The 23,907-nt window shown below is 42.7% G+C and overlaps 1 protein-coding gene across 1 annotated transcript; it reads left to right on the plus strand.

The window, feature by feature from the left end:
* Positions 1-850: 850 nt before the first annotated feature.
* On the plus strand, positions 851-23,907 carry LOC112962137 (melanotransferrin-like). Its single transcript, XM_026058051.1, is given in 16 exon segments — positions 851-1,061; positions 4,180-4,334; positions 11,036-11,135; positions 12,479-12,661; positions 12,975-13,131; positions 14,010-14,077; positions 14,860-15,047; positions 15,467-15,647; positions 16,232-16,383; positions 16,773-16,869; positions 17,754-17,948; positions 19,595-19,751; positions 22,486-22,553; positions 22,654-22,841; positions 23,646-23,851; positions 23,853-23,907. Coding segments are annotated over 16 exon segments (2,196 nt in total). The 5' UTR covers positions 851-1,015.

Consider the following 23,907-nt stretch of genomic DNA (forward strand, 5'->3'; position numbering starts at 1 on the left):
GTGGAAGTCCTGAAGGATGTGTGTCGCTGTGCTGTTCATGCGCTTTCTTGGTAGGAGATGGTAGAGACGTGCATGGGGATTTGTGGGGTGCATAGCCCTTCTTTTTCTGGGTGCTGATCTGAGGAATTGCAGAAAGCACAGGAAAGCAGCACTGAATGGCTTTTGCCTAAACAAAGTATTACAGGTAGCTGCAGTTTCATTGATTAATGAACGATAAGGAAATGGGCTGCACAAACGACTGTTGCTCTGTCGAAGCTACTCTAAAAGCCACAGCAGCTTTGAATAGAGGTATTGTCAGGAAGGTTTTCACTCTTCCTGGGAGAGTAAATCCTCCTGAGTCTTCTCTAAAACCTTAAAAAAATCAAACTACCTTAGCTATTTCCTAGCATTTGCTATTAAATTTCAGGAGATGTGTCCCTAGCAACTGCAGGGTGCACAGGCTTCATTATTATAGAAGCCTGTGTTTCTTGTTATGGCTTTATGATTCACAACAACACTGGGAATGTGACAAAAAGAGACTATTGGCTCTGTCAGAGTTCTTAGCCTGGATCTGTTTTTATTTCCTGAACTTCCAACACAGAGAGAATACACACGACTCTTACTTAAGACAAGGATTTCATTACACAGCCCTACCTTGCCCCTGTGAGTTGGTGTGTAACTGTTTATCTAAGTCTGTTGGTGGTGCTGAAGCAATGACAACATCAGTTGTGACTCAGATATTTTGTCATATCCAAGTCTGGGGTTTTTTTTTTGGGGGGGGGTTGTTTTTGGGGGGATTTTTTTTGCAAGTTAAGAGTCAGTGTGAAGAGAGGTAGGGTTTATTTATTTATATCCTCCCGTGTGGTGGAGGTGACGTGTGCCAAAGTAAGCAAGATAAACTGTTGAACAAAGTGCACCTGCCCCTTAACTGCTGCTGACTTCCACCACGGAGCAGACTGGAGAGAGCAGACGTGCAGAGTGCTGGTCTTTGGGCCTTCTGAAGGCTGGAAAAAGCATAAAACCCAGAGCTTTCACCATGAAGAGCTCCAGGAATGTCTTCTGCCTTCTCTTCTTTCATGCTGGTAAGTGCCCTCTGAAAAACATTTGGCTGTGGCTTGCTGTCTTTGCGGTTGGCCAGTTCGTGATGTGAGAGAGCAAGGAGAAATCAGAACCAATTCAGAACTAATGTGTATGGTCAGGAAAAAGGATAGCTAGATTATGTTCAATACAGCCTTTTCTGCCTTGACTCATTGGTGTTAGATGTTTTATTTCCTCAGCGCTGTCTCTGCTGCTCTTGGTTCTCTGGTGTCTTTCTCATGAGTATGATCGGTTCTATGGCATTTATTTTGTAAAAATACAAATAATTGCATTATTGCACTCCTCATGCTCTGTGTGACATGGTGACTTTCTCTCCTCCCTTCCAAGTTCTATGGGTGGATGCTTTTAATTTTACCAGAGGTGTAGATGCTGTTTCTGAAGGACTTTGCAGTTCTTCAAAAAGAAAGATGCTGGGTCTGAAATGATGTTTGTTTATGCATTTTTTTCAATTTTTTTTTTGTTGAAAGCCCTTTTCAGTGTATTAATAGCCTTTTGATAAGACACATAAGATGTTACACAACCTAGTAGTGTTATTTTCAGCAAAGGAGTTAACTGGATGTGAGCCAACGATAAAATTATGTGTGTGTTTAGGGCCTTGAGCATATTTCAAATGGAAGCCATGTTTCCTGCCATTTCATGCTTCATGAAAGGGCCAACAGAAGGGCCAAAATTCTGAATAAACTTAGGTTCAGAGAGACACTTGCTGTTTTAACATGTTCTTCATTGGCAGTAGAAAGAGAGGCTAACTACAGACAATTTTTGTTTAACTCGCAGGGAAAGAAAAAGGAATTTTCTGTACCAGGAAAGCATCTGGCCAGATGCTGGGCAAAGTCCAGCAGTTTGGAAAGGAACAAATTAATTACCTCTTGTAGATTAGAGAGGAAAAAGGCAACAAACTCATGCCATTTCAGCAAACTGGCTAAGCAGGGGGCCAAATGAGCTTTGTTTCATGTTTCAGATTTATGTGACTAATGATTCCTCATACAGTTCATGCATTATCTGCTCTGTGCCTATATCACAGAATCACAGAATGGCTGAGGTTGGAAGGGACCTCTGGAGATCATCTAGTCCAACCCCCCTGCTCAAGCAGGGTCACCTAGAGCATGTTGCACAGGATCGCATCCAGGCAGGTTTTGAATATCTCCAGAGAAGGAGACTCCACAACCTCTCTGTGCAATATCTATCTGGGATATCTAACTCCAGAGTGCTGAGTTTGAAGAATGACACTTTGCCATGCATACTGCGATGCTGAGAAAGCAATTCAATTTCCAATTGCTTGTGTTCAGGAGAAAAAAAAAACAACAACAAACTTTCTCTGAAAAGCTAGATTCTTTCTCCTGCCCCCAAGAAATTAATGATGAAGATGATTTCAGCCAGGAAGATGAGGTAGATGTTAAGTTTCCATGAGTTACCTGTTTACCATGACCCTGCCATGCATTTCAGCATTTCTACACCACAGAAAAGAGGTGAGAAGCTCTTCTTCCCTCTGTGAGCATATTCTGCTATGAAAACTTCCTGCCAGCTCTCCAGGTCTGACTTGTATTTGTTGACGACAGCAGCAGAGTTGGCTCTGAGTTGCAGTGGAACAGCCAGCCCAGCTCTCTGTTTCAGTACCTGGTGCAAAACAAGGCTTACGGCATCAGTGGTGATGTTTAGCCTGCAGCCACCAAGCGTTTCAAGTCGGAAGATATGCATAGCTACTCTTTACTACACTACTACACTAGTGGAGTAATCTTAGCTAGTGAAATTAGATATGATTTCTCGACTGCATGACAATGGTGGGGAAGCAGAGGGCCAGTTAGAGTTAGGAGAAAAGCACAATGTGACAAATAACATAGAGAAGAATCCAGCTTAGTAAACAACAAAATGTAAACAAAGCCATGGAATTTCCTGCCAAACAATTACAAAAATAATCTGTACTTATTCATCAGCATAAAGCATCTTGCACCTGCATTTTATGTACAGCTGCACCATTTGCACATGATGATATATGCTTACAAAAGCAACAAGGTGTTACTTTGACACTACTGTTCTGGCTTCCTGAAAAACACCTTTCTCCATTGACTAATGAAGTCCCCCCCTACTTAACCTGAATCTGTTAATTCATGGAGCTGCACACTGCTTTTAGTGACTGTGGAAAGGGCCTCTTATGGAAGTGCTTTGAAGGGATGAGTTTACTTTTCTAGTTTTCGTAATAAGCCCTGAGACAAGGTTCTCAAGCACCTAGGATTGCTTTTTATTCAGACTAGCAAGGGATGGAGCACAGCTCCACGTTGGAAATGGTACTTCCTGAGACAGAGTTGTTTTCTGGATGATCCCTTTGCTTTTGTAGTGCATCATTTTAAATAATTATTTTAAACATTTTTTACTCGGTAGAAAGCATTCTGCATGTGTCCCAGGACACAGAGCTTGAGCAGACAGCTGGAGGCAATAGTTCTCACGGTGAATGATGCTCTCTAAGGATTCTTCTGTTGCAGAGTCCATTTTTTAAGTGTGGCCCCATCTGTCTGCACAATAAATCAGACCTTAGAATCTGGTCAGGAGGATTCTTCACAGCTGTAAAGTTAGAAGTAATGGTAGTGTGTTTTTCTTTAATGTTAAGTGACCATATTGTGCAGTTGGTATTGTACACATCTGCAGGGCAGCTCCAGAAAACAAACCTGAGAAGCTGCTCAAAGCCAGGACTGTGCCTTGTGCATCACAGACCAGTTCCACAGCACAAAATCTCAGACACATCCACAGCCCCCAAGGACACCTACAGACAAAGATGTCATATTTTACCAGGTTTTAAGAATGGTCTGGCTGCCCTGACTTGTTCTGTGGCACCCATACTTAAAATGCTAGTAACAGGTCCATCATGTTTTAATATCTGAATTGGAACCTATCCTGTTTCTAATCCAATTAACTTCAGTACTCCTGTTAATCTGAATGAAAGCAGAAACCATCTCTAAAGCCTCAGTGTAGAACAAGCCCTGATGTCTTTTGTTTTGGATGGAGGAAGGGAGTGAAAGTTTGGATCCTCAGTAATCTTTAAATGATAAGCTTTGTTACAAAGGCGCCAAATTTTTTTAATGGTATCTTTTCTTGATGCTTTGTTCTCAGCTCTCAGCCTGGAGCGTATCCGGTGGTGCACTGTCTCTGAGCAAGAACTTTCCAAGTGTACTGACCTGAGTGCAGCCTTTGCTGGGGCAGGCATCCTTCCCCCGGTGGAGTGCGTAGAGGGGGGGTCGGCTGCTAAATGTATGCAGATGATCAWGGTGAGTTGTAAGTGATGACAGCAGCATACATTTAATTTCCGTGTGTACCTAATAATGATCTCTTCGCTTGGCAACACAGACAGCTTTACAATGTGTTTGATAGAACCGGGTAGCAGGCTTTATATGTCTTGGCATTCCCATCTTTGAAAAAGCAAAACACGTTTTGGGAGCGGAGGGTGGGAGAACAGTTGTTTGTTTTAAGACAGAATGGGTGTACACATGAACCTGAAAAGCAAAATGGCCCTGCCTCTTCTGTTTGGCTATTCAGATATAGGAACACAAGGACAGGGCTTAAGTAATCTCTTTTAAATATTGATCTTTGACTGGAGAATTGTGTCAGGTTTCTTCAGCAGGTGTTAAGAAGGGGTGGAGTGATAGGGTGCAGGCAGCACACAGCGGTGCCTTCAGCAGTAACGCAAAGCTGGTCCATGCAGGGTACGCAGCTTTCTTGCAGTGCAGGCCCAGCTTGCGGTTGAATATGCGTGCTGCAAGATTGAGGAGCTTCTTGACTCTTCGTAGCAAATCTGCGGGGAGATTTCCTTCCCTTCCGTTCAGACTTCTGCAGATCACCCTCCAGTCACTCTTACTTCAGGAACTTCTGGAAACCTTCAGCTCTTCTCTTCTCCTTCGCATGCTCAGAGCTCTGCGCTTCCTTGTCTCTTGCCTCCCCAGTGCAGGTGCACCCCTGTTTTTGGAGGAGTTGTAGTTGGTGTTGCTTATGCGGCATGAGTAGTGCTGCCTGTCCTCCGAGTTCATCCTGCTTGTTTCCTCACTTCTGGTCTCCTGTCGTTCCCTTTTCAGGCCCTGCCGGCTCTCCACTCACCTCGGCCTCCATAACTAACGCAGCCTGTCTCTTGTCTGTTCCGAGTGAAATTGGGCAAAGAATTTTAGGCTGTGTTTCAGGGTCACACAGTGCAAATTGCTGTTTATACAGATGAGAGGAATGTAAAGTCCCGTCTTAGYGCTATGAGAGATGGATAAAGCACCAAGTAGGGTGAGCAGAAGGCACACAGAACCGCCTGGATTAATTCAGCTGCCCAGCGTGCTCAGTCTGGGAGAGAAGTGGGGCTTTGGGGAAGGTTTTAAAGACTGTAAGCCCTTGGCTTTGCAAATGGTGAATGGAAAATAATTCCCTCCTTAGGAGGGAGTGGGAAGCAGCAGGTGGATATTAGAAGAAACGCAGAGGCAGGTAATCAAGGCACCATCACTGGCAGTGTATGGTGGAGGGGAAGGATGKCTGGATATGTTAATAAATGTTCATCCTGTGTAGACATGCCTAAAAGTCAGGAATTTGTGAGGGAGTTGCAGCCTTGTCAAGGACAAGGGGATCAGAGCCAGGAAAACAGGTCTGGCAGAGTAGTTTGGAGGAGATTAGGCAGGTAGTGGTGTGGCCAGAAAAGAGGATGAATTTCAGAAATTGGTATGTTGTAATGTTTTGTCAACAGAAACAGAAGGCTTGTCTGTCTATTAAATAATAAATACTTGATAAATACCATTTYTGACTGAAGGAATTAAGATTGTATTAAAGAACATCAGGAGTAGATATCAATATATGTGACTTGGACAGGAAATACTTTTTAATGTCATATCTTTCCTAAAACCATTTGGCTGATTGCTGCATTCCACAGAAAAGGATCTGTTAGGCTCTGCAAAACAAGTTACTGAAAGAGCTGATGAGTGACTGCCTCCGAAACAGTGTGCGCAGAATCGCATTTGTTATCCATTGCAACCAGCACACAAATTTCTATAACTCTGGATAGTTATAAAACTTGATTAGCTGAACTCAGAATGCTGCAGGTGGATAGCGTGAATCAATAGTTTGCTGAGAAAACTCCACGGTAATGCTTCGGGCAAGGTTCTGTCCTTGAGACCTCTTTTACTTATGCTAATGATCTGCTAAATGCTTGAAACTGGCCTACTCTGTGTAGGACTGCGCAGAGCCCCAGAGTCCGCATGTGCACTGAACTCTGCTCCTTGAGGACAAAAAGGGGATGGGACACAATGGCTGAGGAGGCAGAGATATGCCGTTTTATAACCCCACACAACTTGGACTTAGTTCTGTGAACCGTGTTTGCGCATGGGTAAAGTACACAAGGATTTCTTTCAAGATGTTTAAAAATTGAGAAATGCTGTAAAATTTAACCTGGAGAACCTGACAATATTTAATTTGACCAGAGCAATTCTTCAGCAGGTCTTTAGACTCTTCTGTGTGCAATTCACAAATGTGGCACACAGAAATGGAGTCATTCTGAAAATAGTTAACATGGAGTATTACCATTGCATGTATATTTATCAAAAATCATATATAGTTATATTATCATTTAAATCATATATTGTTATAAGTTATAGTTATTAAATCATATACAGTTATATTGGCCAAAGCTTGCTACAAAGCATACTCCACTGTTGCTGAAATACTACCTCAGATATGAATGTATCATTTAAAGGGGCTGTGGTCTGTAGCCTGTAAATTACTTCCAGGCAAAGAAGCTTCAACTTCAGATTAAATACAATAGTATGTATTTTTTCTGTGTGCATATGCATTCTGCTGTGGTGCATACACAYGGGTTTAGCCCCAAGCTATCGATAGGAGGCTTTTCTGCTAAAGTGAACTCAATGGCTCAGCTTTCTGATTAGCAAAGTGCTGTTTCACATGGAAATATGTCCACATAATATAGTCCTTGTCTTCTGTGGCCAGCCCTTCTCTTTTTATCTGGCCTACCTCCTGTCCACCACCAATTCCAGAGGGTCATTTTGTTTCCTCTGAAAATCAGGTCCTTCCAGTTTCTTTCTGCTTCTCATAAACTGCTTGGAGACTTTTATGCATCTCCAGCTGCTGGTCCCAACTTCAGCTGCTCCTTGACTGCGTCCGTGAGGGTTTGTACATGCCTGCTGCCTGTGTGTGCGCACACACACTTACATGTGCATTCCTATCCCTAGATATCCCGATCCCTATAATCCCTACAATCTGCAATTAYATGCTGTCTCCCAGCCCCAGGTCTTAGAGCAAATGCATTGGGATAGCACCTGGGATTTYGGCCTATACTTTCTGTATTTTAGTTCCTCACGTTCTTATACCATGTCTGTATGACTGTAGCCCRTAGTCAGTCTCAATTACTTTTTTGAATGGTAATATCTATACCTCTTTAACCCCAGGCATTAGCTCTCAGTTTTTGCTCTTTGTCTTTTTCTTATAGGCCATAAATATATATAAGTGTGTGTGTGTATATATATACACACATATAAAAGTTTCACTATTCTGTTTATGACAGTATTGCCTGAGAAGCCACTCCAGAAGCATTTATATGGAACAGGAAAGATTTTTGTCATTGGGTTCTGTAGGTCTGATGGTTACACAAAAGTTGTTTTGYGTGTGTTCCATCTTTTTAAATCTTTGCAAAAATTGCTACAGTTCAGAGGCAAGTGTCTAAGTTGCGCTATGGAGGGGCTAATGCCTCTTTGAAGTCAGAACACCATACAGAAATGTCTGCAAGCATAAGAATAAACTTTGTGTGATAGCCTTTTARACTGTGAATGAATCAGGCTTGCATCTTGATTGCGGTGGACAGACAGTCCTGTGTAATCTGCACTTTGGCAATGAGCGTTTTTACTCGTATGTTCTTCAAATGCGTTCCCGCACTAGTTCATTCCCTCACGTGCACTTCAGAGATTCATTGCTGCTCCTGCCTCCTGTAATGACAACGCGTAGCCTTGAACACATACTTGTGTCTTTCCAGGATGTGCTTAAAATCCTAACACTGACAGGGTAGGCTGCCACTTCCTCATGGTGTGGTCCAGATAGTTTCTTCTGTTGAGTGATGAAAAAGAGTTACTGCTTTGGAAATCCAAAAGGTCCGGTTTTACACTTAGACCCTGGCTTATCTTTCCCAAGAGAACCACGGCAGTGGAATTTGCCAATACTGTTTCTGTAAGTTTAGAGCAGATATAAGGGAGCCTGCCCTATTTTCTGTGTTGAGTTTTTGTACCTGGGTATGGGGTAGGCATCAACATAAGAAATGATATTCCTCTGCCGAAGCAGGTACATCATGTTCAGCCTGTGATTTGGCTGGGACAACAGAACAGTACGTCTCTTTCACTTGGTACGTGACCCCACAGGAGTTCCAGCTCCTCTCCTTCCTTTCACTGTCAGGTGTGCCTTCTAGAGAACAGGCCGTCTTTGATCTCAGATTCTTGTCCTGTGCTCTGACTCTTCTGATGGAATATCGGATATGGTTATTCCAGAGAGATTGCGTCTGTTCTTTAAGATGCAAGTGTCTCCCAACCCCAGCTCCTTTCCAAGTTTCCTTGGAGCTTGGTTCAGTTCAAGTTCATGAGAAACAACTCTCAGGATATCTAATGTTTCAGCAAATTAATGAGTATCATATTTTTCTTGCTTGAGCCAGATTAAGAAAATATTTTAAATGGCTTGGCAACTTTGAGTCTGATTTAGGTACCAACATCAATATATTACCTCCCCTCTCAGATAATCCCTTAAAAACTTTTCAAGAATTTTGTGTGACTCAGCCTGTGGGGAWTTGCTTCAGGATACTTGGGGAGCATAGTCCTAACCCCACCCTAAACCAGTGCTCAGCAAACCGCCAAGGATGGCGAGCTAAATTATCCCCCTCCAATCCTGAACTCTAGAGGTTAAGCAAACTGATAAGAAACTCAGTGTCAGCCTAGAAATGCAAAACATCGACTTGCTGTATACTTTCTCAACAGTAACTTGTCTCTCTGCCAGATGCCCTCTCCTGGCTTCTGCTAGGCTTGGTAAACAGTGAGAGCCAGGTTTGGCTGATCAGAGATGTGTAAGCAGTTCCCTAGCTCTTGCTGCTGTGGGCAGTCCTGTCCTGTGCTAGTTAAAATCCAGTGTAATCCTACATCTGTAGCAGGATTCCAGCCAGCTCAGTGTTATAGTCAGCTGAGAAGATAAGGTATTGTTGGACACCTTCCCAGCAGTGGATGCCCCAGATTGCACTCTCTTTCTCTTTGGACAGTCTTTTCAGATGCTTCTCCTTTTCTGAAAGGCACTGCCAGTGCTACTTTGCTGCATTAGTCAGCAGTAGGATTTTATCTGCACTGTTCTCTCCTTGTTTCTTTGCGCTACTGAAACTGCAGCCTTCAAGGAGTTTGCGAATGGGGCTGGGATCTTCCAGAGGTCATGGGCTCTTGTAGCTGAATTGGCCCTTTATCTAAATGTCCTCGCAGCTGTGCTTGTGGCTGATGTGCCATAGCCATACTGAGAAGCAACCCTCCCAGTATTTAGACTGGTTTGTCCTTTCTGTTCTTTCAGGAGGTTTATGAAAAATTCCTAAAATTGCTATCACTGATTCAGCTATTATGGGTCTTAAACTAGTGTCCATTCTTAACTCCTTCCAAGACAGATCTCTTAAGCTTTGGACAAAGAGCCATGGCTCTTTCTCCTGCTCACGTGCTCATGTCTTCCTCACAAAGCATTGCTGCTACACTGGGGGAGCTTGCTGGGCTGTGTGTGCCTCTGTTGCTCTGAGATACTGGCCTGGTTCTGCCCCATCTCCTCAATGCTTGGCTGCAGTTGGATTGGGGTGAGTCATTGTTCAGCCTGTGGACACCAACTGTGGTGAAAGTGGGTTACCTCCTTGAGAGCATCCCAACCCGCAGACTCCTCGCCCAACTGTCCAGGTCACAGTGGCTCCTGTGTGCCAGGTACCAGGCCTTTATCTGGCTCCAAGTCTCCCCTACTTTACTCTGGCAATCGAGGTATTTTGAGCCTGTTCTTTTCTTGTTATTTGAGTTCCTCTTTTTGCATGTTGTTCACTTTTATCATCTGCAGATGGTCCTTGATTGCTGCCTGGGTTAACCCCTTTCTTGCATCAAGGAATTTGTAAATCCTGTTGCAGGACAATGTGTCCTGGCTCCTCTTCGCTGTTGTTTTACTTTTCTTATCACAGGAGAAAACATTTTTTTGTTCAGAATAGAATTGTCTGTGTTTATTAGGAACAAGCAATTCAGCAGAGTAAGTGTTGCTTATAATAGATACTATTCAGAAGGGAGGAAAATATTGGAGGAAGGCAGAATTACTGTTTGCTTGAGCTCCATCAGAGGTACTTAGCATTAGTACAAACTCATTCAGACAATGAATTTCTGGGAAATGTCAATGTCCCCTTTCTCCCTCCCCCACAAGATGTATGGCTGCTTATCTCCTGGGGTACAAGCTGGTATGTTTAGTGCTGTCTTGAGTGCACACTTTGGCATTTGTATTTTGCAGCTCTAGAAGACATCACTTCAAAATGTCTGTGTGAGAGCTCAAAAATATAGTTGTTTTATTTAAATCTTCAAGCTTTGTGGCACTAGCTAGAGATGAACAAAACTCCTAATCGATGAGCCTCCAGACTTGTCACAGAGATGGAGAAAGAAAATATGGATTCATTTCTAAGATTCCTTTGGACCGTGCGGTCTAGTGAGGCCACTGCACTCTGGGGCTGGTCTCTGCATTATTTTTGAAGGAAGAGAATTTTGGTGTTTTAAATCCATCTCAGTAATTGTTCTTCAGTAACTTGAGAGCCCTAGAAAGGACTTTTTGGAGACAAGAAAGTTCACAAAGAGAGATTGACTGCATCATATGAGCCTCTTCTCTCAAATTCATGAATACACTGCCTCTGGCTGTTGAGAATTATTAATAACTATGTTTCAACATATATCTTCACCTTGTGTTTGCACAGGATGATTTGGCAGATGCAGTGACACTGGGTGGTCATTCAATTTACCAAGCTGGAAAGGAGCATGGGCTGAAACCTGTGGTTGGGGAAGTGTATGATCAAGGTATATTCAGACAAAGTAACTTTTGGATTTGTTAATATGAGCTTTTTCCTATGCATTTTTACTGTTTCCATTTTATTTTAGGGTCCTCTTGAAGACCCTAAACACTAGGTTATGGTCGCATCCTCTCTTGGATGTTCTTGCCATAACAGRCCTGTGGGGGAAACAAGAGACCAAGGGCTGTGGTAGAGTCTGTCCCTGAAATGCTTAGGTCAAAACAGCTCTTCCTGTAATACCTTTTTACTGTCTTATTGCTTACTGTCTTCTCTGTTCCAAACTTTGCAGATAAATCAATGAATTGCAAAATATGAAGTTAAATTGTTATTAGGGATATCCCTCAACTCCATAAACTACAATAAATAATTAGGCTCAATTTTTAATTGTGCATATGATTACTTGCTGGAAGGAAGGAAGTGATAGATTCTATTCTTTATCTGGATGTCCTGAAGCCTTGGGTGCCTTTCGAGACTGTAATTCAGTGATGCCCTATCATCCTGACTAAAGGCTCGGTATCAATGTGTTTGTGTAGTTCAGAGACAGATGATAAGTATGTCCCATAAATTTCAGAGAGCCAAGAGGAAGAATGGCTCTGGAAGCAGTCTGCAGACAGAAGATGACACTAGGTCTCCTGGTGTCCCACCACTCTATTGTGGGAAGGAGCTGGATTGGGTTTGCAGCTGGATCTCAGCATGATTTGGCCAAATCAGCCTCAGAAGTGCCTTCTGGCTCACCTCCTCTGACCTCAAACTTGAATCACCTGCCGCAGCCCAGCCTCACTGTTAATCACATGTCATGACCCTGGTGAGGGAACTGTGTTTTGATTTCTCAAAAACACGTGGGTCTCATGATCCAGAGGTTGTCTACCTTTATTAGTCAGGCTATGAGCTCAAATTGGAGACAACTTAATGAAATTTAATGGCTTGTGTCAGATTAAATGACCTTATGGTCACTTCCGACTATAAACTCTTGACTCTATGAATTATGTCATTTAGTAAGACAATGAAAGTGAAATCATCTGTGATGCTGCAGTGACATCAATGTGCTATGCTATGTCGAAATGAAGATCAAATTAATAGACAACAGTGGGAATTCTTTTTACAATTAAATCTACTTGGTATCAATTTACAGGGTGAACATCAAAGTTAGAGCAGGTTGCTTGTGGAGTTTAAAAAGGACGTTTCACACAGCAAAGGCAATAGATGACACCCCAAGGTCAGCAGGTTCTCACCAAGGATGTGAACAATGCGTCTTCTCTGTGGGTAGAGCCAAGAGACACCACAAGTCAGTGCATCTCACTGTAGTGCAGCTGCTAGGCTACTTTGTTCCTATTTCTTCCTATGCTGCAGAGATTGGAACTTCATACTACGCTGTGGCTGTTGTAAGGAAGAGCTCCAACCTCACCATCAACAGTCTGAGGGGTGCCCGTTCATGCCACACAGGCATCAACAGAACTGCAGGCTGGAACGTGCCTGTGGGTTATCTCATTGACAGTGGGCACCTGGCAGCAATGGGATGTGACCTTCCAAAAGGTGAGAATTGCAGTGCCAAGAGCTGCTCTTCAGCAATGCCTTTGTGCACGTTCTTGGGACTGCTGCACATGGACAGGAATGTGTGGTACTAGCTGCTTTGTTCTTGGTTCTGATGCTCCTTTGTAAGATGGAATAGACCCAGCATAGATCCAATGAAGAGTGCAGACTTTTTTACTTGGAAGTCATCTTTTAAAAACAAAATGACTTATCCCTTTTAATGTTTTAGAGATGTACTGTATAGATGTGTTAAAATGTGATTGTAGGATCTTGTTTACTCGTTGCTAAAAATGTCTCACTCTACTTTCACTTTTAGCTGTTAGTGAGTATTTCAGTGCAAGCTGTGTTCCTGGAGCAAATAGCATAAATTATCCCAAATCCCTCTGTCAGCTCTGTAAAGGAGATCCATCTGGGCAGAACAAATGCGAAGCAAATTCACAAGAGCAATACTATGACTACAGTGGAGCTTTCAGGTAAAAACAGCACTGTAACTTTTTAATCTCTGTGCTATATCTATTGTCATAGTGTCCAGGCCTCACTGWTGGGAAACCGAAGCCAGAGAACTTGCAGTTGATCACAGTAGATAATCTGCTAGCATGTTAGGACAACCATGATTTAAGTCTAGAGACTGAACAAAAGTAATCCTGAACCCACTATTTCAGGAATACCTGAGTATTAAAGCTGACTGGGTATTTAACACTTGTGCTGGGCAGGGAAATCCCATTGCTGTTTGCTTTGTCCAGCACCTGTTGACACAAGTCTGGCTGTTTGTTTCAGCAGGCTGCATCTCTCCAATAAAACCTGATGACCCTTAAGAGTTTGGCCACTGAAGTGCCACACTACTCAGCTATTTCACACTCATCCCTTCTCCATGGCAGTGAGTTCTCTTAAGTTCCTCTCCCCTCCATTTTTGCACAACTGCCTTTCCTCATTTTTCTTCTTCCTGTGTGTGCTGTAGTCCAGTTCCCGGTCCCTGAGTAACAGTGCTGACTGAGCAGGGGTGGAATTTGTTCATGTGAAACCCTCACTCCCCTCTGTGTATTCCCCAAAGGGCCATGTGACAGCCTTAGATGGTGAACTCTGCTGAATGAAGAAGRTCATATTGTCCATCCTAGGCAGCCCTGAACATGTTGTCCATGTTCAACAAATGACAGTGATAGTTTACTTCATGCTCTGACAGCCACTAGCCTCTGCCTTGAGCTAAACTCATAGCACAAGGGTAGGAAATAGGTCATGTCTGCTGGCTGATGGAGCACATCCTACAGCCCTCCGGCTGTCAGCAGGCAGTGTCCAATGCACGGGGGCAGTGCTTTGCAGCGCATAACTGTGKTTGGATTTATATTTCGTTTAGGTGTTTGGCTGAAGGTGCTGGAGAAGTTGCTTTCATGAAGCACAGCACAGTGCCTGAAAATACTGATGGTAAGTAATCCAGAAGCCTTTTTAGCAGTCTGCTTGCGAGGTCTGCAGTACAATGACAACTACCATTGCAATACAGTGGCTGTAAAGACAGTATAATGTCAAATGTTTGATTTATTTTGAATTGAGGAGTGAGCAAAAATGCTATAATAATATGAATAGATGTGTCCACATATGTAGGCACCCGGGAGGTAGGTGAGTCCATGTGACTTTTTTTTTTTTTTTTTCTTTTTAAGGTTTGGCAGTTTCAGTAAAGGTTAGAGGTGGGATCTTTTAACTTCCTCTGGAAAGAGCGATTTACCAGCACTAAGCTCTTGGTTTTATGCAGGCCTGGGCTGCTATCAATATAAACATTGCTTATTCCTACCCAGAGATTTCAGCACAGGCTAGCAGAAAGGGCAGGCTGTGTTTTGTTAAACTCTGAAATCTGCCTTGAACATAACATCATTTAAATATCATGGACCTGTCTGACTGTTATTCACAGCAGGAAAAAACAAAAATGTCCTATGTGGTCCTAGACCTGGAGACACTTTTGATACTGCTGTGGACCCCAGTGTAGTTCTGTGCATCTGACAAGTGTGCAGCTGCGTATCTAATCAGAGATGCAAGACTCTGGGACCACATAGATGCATAGGATATATTGGGCAGYCAGGAATAGTTCAAGGATGGTCAGGAGAGCTGTATTCTGCTCCATGTGCACACGCAATGTTTAGCACAGACTTGGAGCCAGAGTCATGAGCACCAGCCTGATGTCTATTCCACAAGTATGTTCTGTTTCATTTCAGGAAAAACTCTTTCTTTGTGGGCCCAGAAGCTTCGCTCCAGTGATTTTCAGCTTCTGTGCCGCAATGGCAGCACAGCTGATGTGACAGAGTGGAGAACCTGCCACCTGGCCCGAATCCCAGCTCGTGCTGTGGTTGTACGGCCTGACACAGATGGGACAGTTATCTTCCAGCTCCTGAACCAGGGACAAGTAGGACACCATTTTTTTTCATCAGTGCATTGCATTTTAGATAGATTCCCCCACCCACCTGACTTGAACTGAAGAGATGATGGGCACCTTCAGCTCTGTGTGGAGTCTGAAAGGGAATGAGAAGCACTCAGCTTCTAGGTGTAGGGCCCTGAAGGGGGTTACACACAGTGAGGCTGAGGGTTGTATTTTGCCCTCAAAGACCCTGGGACACTGAAAAAGACTTGGGTGGCAAGGGATATTTTTTTCACAAATTTTTAGCCTGTGGGTCCTCCATAAGGAAAAACCTAGTTGCTTGTCCCTTCTGTAGGCAGGAGATGGTTTCCCCTGCCCATAACCAATATTGTCACAGACTTCCCATGTGACACCAGAATGCAAGGACATATACCTGATAGGTGTTTTTCATTTCTTTAACATAACAGCAAAAATTTAGTGGTACGGGTGCCAAATTTCAGATGTTTGACTCAGCAGCCTACGGTGCCCAGAATCTCCTGTTCCGAGACTCCACCACCAAGCTCGTTGCGATCACAGCTCAGAGTTACCAAGCATGGCTGGGTGATGAGTATCTTCACGCCATGCAAGCCCTGAGCTGCRACCCCAGCAGTAAGTTGTCTTTGGATTCCTCTTCATAACAATGAACAAAGAGAGCTGATAATAGAGACCATCTTTATTCTGCTTTATTTTCTTCTGACTCTTGGAGGCTTATGGTGAGATGCCATCCTAATCTCAAAGTTTAGAGGAAGGGCACTCTGTGACCCAGAAACAGTGTCACATTGTAGAAAACTTTCCTGTGCAAATTGGCCCATTTTCAGCATTGTAAGATACATGCATATTCTGCCCTTTCTTGAGTACACAAGATTTGAATCCGTAAGCTGCTGCTGCACCTTGGTGTACTCTATTTCTTACCTGCTAAAGAGAGGAAATAGTTGCTGTGTATGTCCTCAGGTAGTGTATGTAAAAGAAAGGATGGAAGGGGATTCTAGCAGAGAATTTCCCAAGCTGGAGAAACCTTCAGTTGCCCTTTGAAGTGTTTTGGTCTTTTATACTGTCAGCAGAAGGTAGAGATAACTTGGTGTATGTTCTGACAGACTCGGAAACACAGGTCGTAGGAGTCCCTGTCTTAAGAAGCTTCATAATCATGGCATAATCATGGTGAACTCTAATACTTGCTTTCCAATTTTGTGCAGCGTTGCCAGAAAGCCTGACCTGGTGTGTTGTATCCACTGAGGAGATTTGGAAATGTAGTGAAATGGGTGTTGCCTTTCGGAACAAGAATTTGACACCAGCAGTCCAGTGTCTTTCAGCCAAGACAAAAGAACAGTGCATGGAGCTGATCCAGGTAGGCTGCTACCAGCCTTGTGCAATGAACAAATTAACACAAGCTGCTGTCTGCTGGGTAGGTAGGATCAGAGATGTGTGTATTTAGGCAAGCGGTAGACAATATTGGGTATTCAAGAGGTGATCTGCAGCTCAYGTGGTATGGACGGGCCTGAGCCCTGAAGCTCTTCAGTTGTGTCAAGGACATTGTTGCCCATCTAGCTCAAACTTGTGTCTGAAATCTGATGATGCTTTATACAGGGTTTTCATGTTTTCTTCAGCAGAGGGTAGTTCTTTTGCTACCAGACTTGCCCTCTGAGATGTGATAAGTATGACGCTAGAGGTGTCATCATTGTAGCAGAGAGGCTGCTGTTTTTTCACAGAAGCCCTAAATTTCATTTGATTTTTCAGAAAAAGGAATGTGATGCTGTAGCTCTGGGTGGAGCTGATATTTTCACAGCTGGGAAGACATACGGCCTTGTACCAGCTGCTGGAGAAAATTACTCTGGTAAGGTCAGGAAACATAAACATAGACCTTATTTTTCCAGGATGTTTTAAAAAAAAAAAAAAGCTCTAAAAGCACAACCTCTGTTCTCTGGCTCTGTTTGGAAAGTTGTTTTCAAAGGACATCAGTATTATTATTCTTTCMTCATGGATAGAGGAGGAAAATAAGTATGGAGTGGGTTTCTACAGTGAGTTTGTAGCAACTTCTGTCTGCCCTGACACCAGGTCAGCTTGAGTCTTTGGCAGTTGATGAATCTTTCACCTCTTTGCTTTTTCAATTCCACAAAAAGTACTTACAGTGGAAAAATGAGTATTCATAAAAGCACAAGATTTTAACAGAAGCAAAAATACAGAAGTAACACAGATTCTAGTTGGAAGCAAATTCTTCCCCTCAATTTGACTGTCTCAGAATTAGTGGTGAAGGGGGCTCATGAATGTTATGACGCTAAGACAGAATTTTGATACTCTGCAAAATTCATGGAGATTTTAAGACAGGTGTGAGTTGTTACATAAAATAGCTCACTTCTTAAAACAGTTTTGCCATGTCACTAATGACCCAAATATTGTTTTTGAGAGGGATGTATTTGTAAGAGTTAGTGTTAATAAAAACTCTTTCGTGGCATTTAAAGTATTTGTGTTCATCTCTAGATTATTTAGTTCAAGTGCATGGCAGTACCGGTATACAGGCTATATGTGAATGCAACATTGTAGAGTATTAGAGGTAAAGAAAAAATCCATGTGCCCTCATACTTCATAGCTGGCTGACTGATGCTATTTCCTTCATACAGCATGAGCTAGGAAGTTGGCACCACATAAGTGTAGTGTAGATTATCCTTTAGCAGCAGGAATGCTTAAGGAAAGCTGTAATGTTTTTTGTTTTTCTGCAAGCTGATGACAACAGCAGTGCGTACTATGCCGTGGCATTAGTGAAACGGAATTCTTCTAATGCTTTCACCATCATTGACCTGAAAGGGAAGAAGTCCTGTCACACAGGACTGGGGAGAACTGCTGGATGGAATATCCCCATTGGCATGCTAATTAAAAGGGGCATTATTAGGCCCAGAGACTGTAATATTCCTCAAGGTAAGATGACAATATGGCATATCAAAAGTACAGTAACATTCTAATTATACACTTTAATTAGAGAAGTAAAATTCTGATATTTCATAGCTCTGTGTTAAGCTAATCTGTTTAGGCATATAAAGATGTGTTGCATTTTTAATGTAATGCCTTGAAATTTTAGATTTTGTATYGCCTGGGTAGACTAACTGAAGGGTCACATTGAGAATGAAAGAATGTGAAAGTATTCCTTTCCCTCTTTGTCTCATCACAAAATCAGGTTGGATGGGACCTCTGGAGGTCATCTAGTCCAACCAGCTGCTCAAAGCAGGTCCGGCTAAGAGCAGGTTGCTCAGGGCCGTGTCCAGGCAAGTTTTGAGTAACTCTGGAGATGGAGATTCCACAGCCGCTCTGGGCCCCTGTCCCAGTGTTTGACCACTGCTGATGTAAAGAATTTTTTCCTTGCACCTAATCAGAATTGTCTTTGTTGCAACTTGCCTGTTTCTGTTGCCTCTTATCCTTTTGCTCTGCACCTCTGAGCAGGGTCTGACTGTCGTCTTTAACAACTCATTATGTCGATGAAGACAGCAACCCCCTTCTAGCCTTCCTTTCTCCAGGCTGACCAAACCTGACTTTTAGCCTTGTATGTCATGTGCTCTAGTCCCCTGGCCTTCCTAGTCACCCTCCACTGTACTTGCTCTAGTATGCCAGTGTCTGTCTAGTACTGGGAAGCTCGAAACTGGACACAGTACTCCAGATGTGGTCCCACAAGTGTCAGAGGGGAACAATCTTGACTGCTCTTACCAATGCAACGCAGTATGCCGTTAGCCTTTTTTGACACAAGGGCACACTGCTGACTCTTGGTCAGTTTGCTGTCCATCAGGACCCCCAGGTCCTTTTTTGTAAAGCTGCTTGTCAGCCGCAGCCTTTCATGGGTTTAATCCATCCCAGATGCAGGGTTCTGCATTTGCCTGTGTTGAACTCCGTGAGGTTCCCGTCAGCCCATTTCTCCAGGCTGTCCAGATCCATCTGAATGGCAGCCCTGCCCTCRAGTGTATCAGCCAGCAAAAAGTCTATACCAATTTTCAGAAACAACAGTCTTTTGTTCTTTGTATAGATTTAACCAACTTTAAATTTACATAGGGTCTTGAAATATCTGCTTTTCATTCCAGTCTCTCTCAACTCTTGCTGAACATTTAGGATATTGATTCAGCTCAGATGTCAGTGACTGGGTAGTCACTGTAACTCATGCTCTTTATTCAGATGTATCCCCTCTTGGTGGTACTTCCAGCTTTGGGATGTCATTGCAGTAGATGATGTATCCCTGTCTTAAATTTTATTGTATATATTTTCAAACTGCATTTAGCAGTAGAACAATGGACCAGAACAAGCAATGGGTCTAGGGACATGTGACTACTGAGTCTAATTTTATTTGCCTATTTCCTATCTCCCAGACTGCTCTTTGGTTTCATTACCTAAACAGCTAAATAATGCTTTGAAAATATTTTAAAAGTTATAATTTATGAATTCCAGTAAGGTGGCTATAACTCACGCCTCTAAATTCTACTGAAACCTGTGCTGGTATGAAACTTCATGACAGTGTAGCTACCCCTTTTTGTGGAGAATGCATGCTTTTTGCTCATTTTATTGGTTTGTCTGTCTTTCTCCAGCTGTGAGTGAGTTTTTCTCTGCTAGCTGTGTGCCTTCTGCTAAGCGGGACAATTACCCATCAAAACTCTGTGAGCTATGCATTGGAGATGATAATGGAAACAATAAATGCAGCGCAAGTAGCCAAGAACGTTATTACAGCTACAGCGGAGCCTTCAGGTAATTAATATATGTGGTTGTCATTGCTGTGTTGGTAAAGACCACGTGAGCGCATGGCTGTTGGGCTTCAGGCATACTGGGAGCTCAGGGACTCCTCATGCACAACCACCTGCTTGGAGCCACCTCACAGCCTTGTCCTTTGATCGTAAATAAAACCCAAAGCCCTTGAAAAGACAAGAGTTAATTCTGACACTGCTCTCGACAGCAAAGCAGTGTTACATGTCAACGCCTTTTGCCAGCTTCCTGGCCCACAGCCAACCAGATGACCTACAGACAAATCCATGTGTCTGTCTGACAGAGCCATCCGCCTAGCGAGGGGTGAGTGGATTGTCATTGGGCTCCAGTTTTGCTTTAATCTAGTGTGACAGTCCACCACTCTGAACAGCCACGTCATCTGTAAGGAGCATAGGCAGGGAAACAGGCAATCGGTAGCCAATATCTTGCTGCCTGTGAATTTGTGCTGTGAGTGGCAGGCTGGTAACAGGGAGCTGGGGCTGGGTCCTCACTGTCCTTACCCATTTGTGCCTCTATGTGACATAAGGTTTCTGAGTGGTACAAACTATTGCCAATGCTCAAATGTCAAAGGCCTCTTCAAAGCAAGATTTGGTAAAGGTAGAGAAGCAGTGTAAAATGGAATAAATACTTTATATAACAGCTGATATCTACATATGGAGCCATACCCAAAGACTTGGGGCTTAGAAACTTAGAGGTGTAAGCAGCAATTCCTTTTCCTGACCTTCACCTCTGAAGGCAATGATGCATGTAACAGAGCCGGCAGAGTGGTTTTTCTCCTTCAGGGGAGGAGACTCTAACAAGAGCTGCCTGGTAAATACTCAAGTGCTAGACTTGAATAGATTTGTGAAAGGCAGTTGTCTGTTTGTGTCCAGCTGCTCTGCTACAGCACATGCCTTACAAGCAAACTCCAGATCCTCTGCTGTCCTTCAGGATTAGCAGCTAGATACCAGTCACCAAACTGAGAAGCAACAAATGTTATCGTAGGCCGAATGAGCCCTAAGATTCTACATTTGATTCATAGTGTCCTTATGGTACAAACTTTATATGAAGATCACTTTTTTTTTTAATACAGAAGAAAGATGATGTTTAGTTTTCAAGTGATGTGGAAAGTTTTAGGTATTTAAAAGGTTGGTTAGGATTTGGGGGAAAAACAATCTCATACAAGGAAGGGATGGGTCTGGATATGGTGTTTAGGTGATCCTTCCTGAAAGAAGAATGAGCTATAGCAGGTGACTGACATGAGCTTAAAATTTGGCCTCAGATTTCCAGATTCTTTCAGTTCTGTTGGAAATCACCAGAACAACCTGACTAAAGGTATGAGAGGTCATTCAGTTTGTGTATGTCCCACTGCTCGGGACAAGTTAAACTGCACAGAACACTGGAAAATCTGCTTTTGGGAACAGCCTTTTGCTGAGGGGGAATGCACTGAACAGTACCTGTTGCATCTTGCTTTCTCTGCATGACAGTCAGCCACATGATGATAATGTGTTTGATTGTAACTGTTCATGTTAGCCAAGTATATATTATATTTTTAGTAACCCTTAGCAATAATAATTTTTCCTCACGTTTTGTACTGGATAACCTTTGTTTGGTTAGTGCTTTAAGTCTTCTTCATTGCTGCGTTTAACGATCTTGTTTCAAGAAATGTTTCTTGAAAAACCCTTGTAGAATAAACTACTAACCTTTGTTTCTTACCGATCCATTCCCTGCCACCACACCCTACCCAAAATATGTGGAAAGTTGGATCTTTTGACTAGCTCACCCAGCTGACTGATTTGAGGTTGAAATTATTTATGTATCATTTGCATCTTGAAGAAAATGCCATGCATTTTTTATGTCTGCTGACTTAACCAACTYATGCCTAGTGAAAATCTCTTCTAATAGTCTACAATGACTGGTATATCACGTGTTAGACAACACCACGATGTAACACGAGCAATAGCCAATGCTTGTAAAGGCTGGTTGTTCTACACATCCACCCTGAAACTCTCTGGAATGTGATGCTGTGGCACTGGTGGGAGAGGAGGAGAGTTTAGGGTGCCCTTGGCATGTTGGGCCTCTTCTGCTTCAGAAAATGAGGGGAATTCTTCTCTGAGGTTCATGAGATTGAACTTAGTTCTGGAGAGGTACCATTATGAACTACAGTTAAATTAACTAGGTATCTTCAGTTTTACAGAACTGTCAATGCAGTGTCTGTGCAAGCACTAAGGTCACTAATTTGAAAAAAGAGATGTATAAGTGTGTATGTGCACGCATGTACATATACAGAATTTGATAAGCTCTTGGGTTATGCACTCAAAGGATTTCATTCAACAAAAAATATCTCAGTGGTAATTACTCCATACATGATTTGAAAGGCAAGTGTAAAAGCTGCTGTTAGCAGAAGGGGTAAGCTGCCTGGAGCATCACATAATGTGTGTTCTGTTTCTTTGCTTGTCTAATACTGGCCTTTTCTGTCTTTTTTCCAGAGTTTTTAATCACAATTTCCTGCTTTATTACTATTTTAAAATTCTTAATTCAATATATCTTGCAAACATACTGTTTTTCTCTCCTTTCAATATGCTTCATTTCTCTGTCTGGTTTTGCTCATTACCTTAGGGTCCAGTGCATTTATTTGCAGTACGTAAGAAAAATTGAATTCTAAAGCTATTAGTTATTAGCGAAGATGTGGTTGAAATAAAGATGCTCTGAATTGCACTTTATCTCTCATTTCCTAAAGGTGCTTGGCACAGGACTCTGGGGATGTGGCCTTTGTGAAGCACTCGACAGTGTTTGAGAACACAGATGGTATTCAGTTTTACATGTCTCTATTATATTCAGTTATTTTTCTTGAACTGTTTTGCTGTAAAGCATTAAGTAAGTCACAGTAACTAGTTTCTTCTTTCAGGTAAGAATACTGATAGTTGGGCCCATAACTTGAAGTCCAGTGATTTCCAGTTATTGTGTCCAAATGGTGCCCGTGCTGAAGTCACTCAGTTTGCTGAGTGTCACCTGGGTCGGGTGCCAGCACAGGCCGTTATGGTACACCCGGATACCAACGTTTTTGCTGTATATGGACTTCTGGACAAAGCTCAGGTATTAATAATCCATTTATCCTATGGGGTAGTTAAATACGATCTAATACAGACCAAGAATGAAGACAACAGAGCCATACTGCCATATTGTGTCCCCTACATCATGGGACTGGCAGCATGTGCACTCTGCAGAGCTCTGTTGTTGGAGCGGGAAGGAAAAGGTGAAGTACGACCYCTGTAATTCCCCTAGTAAAACCACCCTGCTGCAAAAGCGATTTCAGCTCTTTGCCTAGCCACTGGTTTCAGCTGTAACCTTCCTGCAGCCAAGTTGCATGACTTTAAAATTTAAAATAAAGTACACTAACACTTTTTCATCCTTGAATTTTTTTAGGCATGCAACAGTATATGGGAACAGAACATGACTGGGTATATTTATGCTGCAGCCATGTACATGGTAAACCACCCAGGCAGATCATGCCTGGCTACCTCAGCTAGAGTCTTCTCAATACTGAAGTTGCCCAGTATTTCTTTTAAATTATTTGTCTTCATGCTAGGCTTCAGTCATTTCTGTAACTTGCATGCAGCCAGATCCTATGTTACACAACCATACTTACACAGAAGAATTTTCAAAAATACAGCTCCTTCTAGATAGTAACAGGGACCAAAAACCCAAATGCTGCTCTTGTACTTGCCGAGAGCAGGATTCTGTAGCTAATCCACTGGAGTTTCTGAAAGCAAACACATAACAAATTCTGCAGTTGTGTATGAACTCCTCTATGAAACAGTTCCCATTGTCCGCGTTGTTGTACTAGAGGAATGTGGCATTTAGTCTTGCAAAAGACTGAAAATTTTGCATTGTTTTCAGGACTTTTTTGGAAATAGCAGCAATGAAAATGGATTCAAAATGTTTGATTCTTCAGCTTTTCAAGGAAAAGATTTGATCTTTAAGGATTCTGCTGTTGAGATAGTGCCAGTAAAAGAGAGGAGGACATACACAGAATGGCTTAGCAATGAATATATTGAGTCCCTTGAAGGGATGCAAACACCACCGTGCTCTCGGGCAGGTAATAAGACAATATCTATTAGTGGCTACTGTCATCCCCCTTCTTACATTATGTCAGTTATGA

The sequence above is a fragment of the Apteryx rowi genome, unplaced genomic scaffold, assembly GCF_003343035.1.
Source record: "Apteryx rowi isolate R43461 unplaced genomic scaffold, aptRow1 scaffold_142, whole genome shotgun sequence".
Taxonomy (NCBI): Eukaryota; Metazoa; Chordata; class Aves; order Apterygiformes; family Apterygidae; genus Apteryx; species Apteryx rowi.